This window comes from Miscanthus floridulus, chromosome 17 (assembly GCF_019320115.1).
Source record: "Miscanthus floridulus cultivar M001 chromosome 17, ASM1932011v1, whole genome shotgun sequence".
Classification (NCBI taxonomy): Eukaryota; Viridiplantae; Streptophyta; class Magnoliopsida; order Poales; family Poaceae; genus Miscanthus; species Miscanthus floridulus.
Genome location: NC_089596.1, coordinates 109,260,688 through 109,262,593, shown reverse-complemented (window position 1 = coordinate 109,262,593; position 1,906 = coordinate 109,260,688). Strand labels below are relative to the sequence as shown.

Sequence of the window (1,906 nt, the reverse complement as noted above, 5' to 3'; positions counted from 1 at the left end):
GTCATAATAACATTATAATATCTTAGGTGTGATCCGCTTTAACATATACACATTGAAACATAAGAAGTTCACACAGTACCTAAATATAACAAGTCAGTTCAGCAGGGGTTGAGCATGCTCTCTATGCATACTTGACCCCGCTAGACAATCCTTAAGCACATGAACAATAATAACTATACTCGAAATAGTTCAAATTTGATCCTATGCAGTTGAAAGACGAGGTACACCTGCAGTGTAGAAACCTGTGTAGGGATAACAGGATTGATAGGAACCAATCCGATTGACGTTGAAAAGCTCCGTGAACTGCATGGACTCAAGCCGGATCGCGAAGGCGCTGGTAAATGTGGATACATGAATGGCATTGTTATCCTCATCAAACCCCAGTATCCTTGCTGCTGACAAATTACTGTCCATCATATTCATACGCGGTACCGGAAGGAGGTTGCCCAGCTGAATTGTTTTCCGTAGCACCCATCCGACGGCACCATCTGGTGAGCTGGCCTTCCTCTTCCACAACTCCATGGTGAGTTTGTACAAGATTGCAAGGCCTAGCTCTCCATCCTGTGTCCTCACGACCTGGAAGAATGATCTGTCAATGGGACAGAGGCTCTTTGGCGACTTGATTATGCCTAGACTGTGCCTCTTCACATCGAATTCAAGGATGCCGTTTGGCCACCGGAGAAATCCGCAGAGTGCATTCCCAATCAAGACACTGGGCAGGTTGGACACGGACAAGGGAATAATTACAGTTGAGATGGTGTGGCCCCATGTTCCGGTCTTGGATTCGTACACGCACATGGACACACGTATGCGACCATCGTGTACGTCGTCTGTGCGTATCAAGATGACCTTGAAGGGCCTCAAGTGCCCATCATCGCCAACGCCATCATCGGCAGTGGCGGCGGCGGTGCTCAGCACCGTGCCACGGCAGCAGTGCGCCCCGTTGTCAGTGGTGAACTCCGGTGGATACGCCACGGTGGCCCGGCAGCCGGTGGCGGGATCCCACACGACGGCGTGGAGGCGTCTCCGGTTGATGAGGAGGGCGAGGCCGTGGCGGCAGCCGAGGAAGAAGAGGCGCTCGCCGGCAGAACCAGGCTGCCGCGGCAGGGAGAAGCGCTCGGGTGGGATGCAGTCAGGCGGCGCCAGCCTCGGGACGAAGACGGGCCCGCGAGGGTCGCTGAAGAAGTAGCCCAGCAGGGGCGGAGGCGTCCGGTGGTGGTGCTGGCGGAAGCGGCGGAGGAAGAAAGGGTCCGCGACGAGGCGTCGCCAGCGTTTGCACACGAGGGACGCGCGCGGGAGAGACGACGGCAGCGGCTGCAGGCGCAGGAGGATCTCGCGGAGGAGATCGTCGTTGTCCGGCAGCGGCACCGCCCGCACTGGTGCTGCGGGTGCACGTTCCGATCCTCCAATGCAACACCTGGGAGGAGAGGCATGGCCAGAATTGTTGTTAGGAGGACTAACCACTGCCTTCTGTTGCCTGAATGGAGCTCGGTAACTACGTAGTACATACCTTGCAAAATGCCGGAGCTTGAGCAGCATCGTTCTGACGACGACGACGACGACGATCGCAAGAGAAACGCTGAGGATCGGAGCCTCCGATGGAGGCAGCCCTCGTAGGTACGGTGGCCTGGGCGCCCGTCGCACGTCGGGTGGGCCGGGGAGGAGGCTACCTGGAGACAGACGAAGCCGCGTCTTCCGGACTGGACAACTTGAGTTGGGGGCTGTGGCGGCTTCGATTCTTGGGTCCAAGTCAGGGCCTGGTCCATTCAATTTTTAACAGTCAGCGATCAACTATAGTGATTCGTTTGTCTTTTTGTTTTTGTTCTCGACGAGTGATACACGCACTACTTAAGAGAATTTTACTAAGACTTTTTTGAAAGTAAACATCAAGCTTGATGGCTGGATT

At 55.1% G+C, this 1,906-nt stretch overlaps 1 protein-coding gene across 1 annotated transcript; it reads right to left on the bottom strand.

Moving 5' to 3' along the window:
- Positions 1-201: 201 nt before the first annotated feature.
- LOC136514865 (uncharacterized) lies at positions 202-1,539 on the bottom strand. The gene has a single exon (XM_066508571.1). It carries the CDS (start codon positions 1,537-1,539, stop codon positions 202-204), a length of 1,338 nt encoding a protein of 445 aa, XP_066364668.1.
- Positions 1,540-1,906: the final 367 nt, after the last annotated feature.

What these genes read in the sequence shown, in the direction of transcription:
- LOC136514865 (XM_066508571.1), bottom strand. Translation starts at nt 1,539, where the DNA reads ATGCTGCTCAAGCTCCGGCATTTTGCAAGGTATGTACTACGTAGTTAC.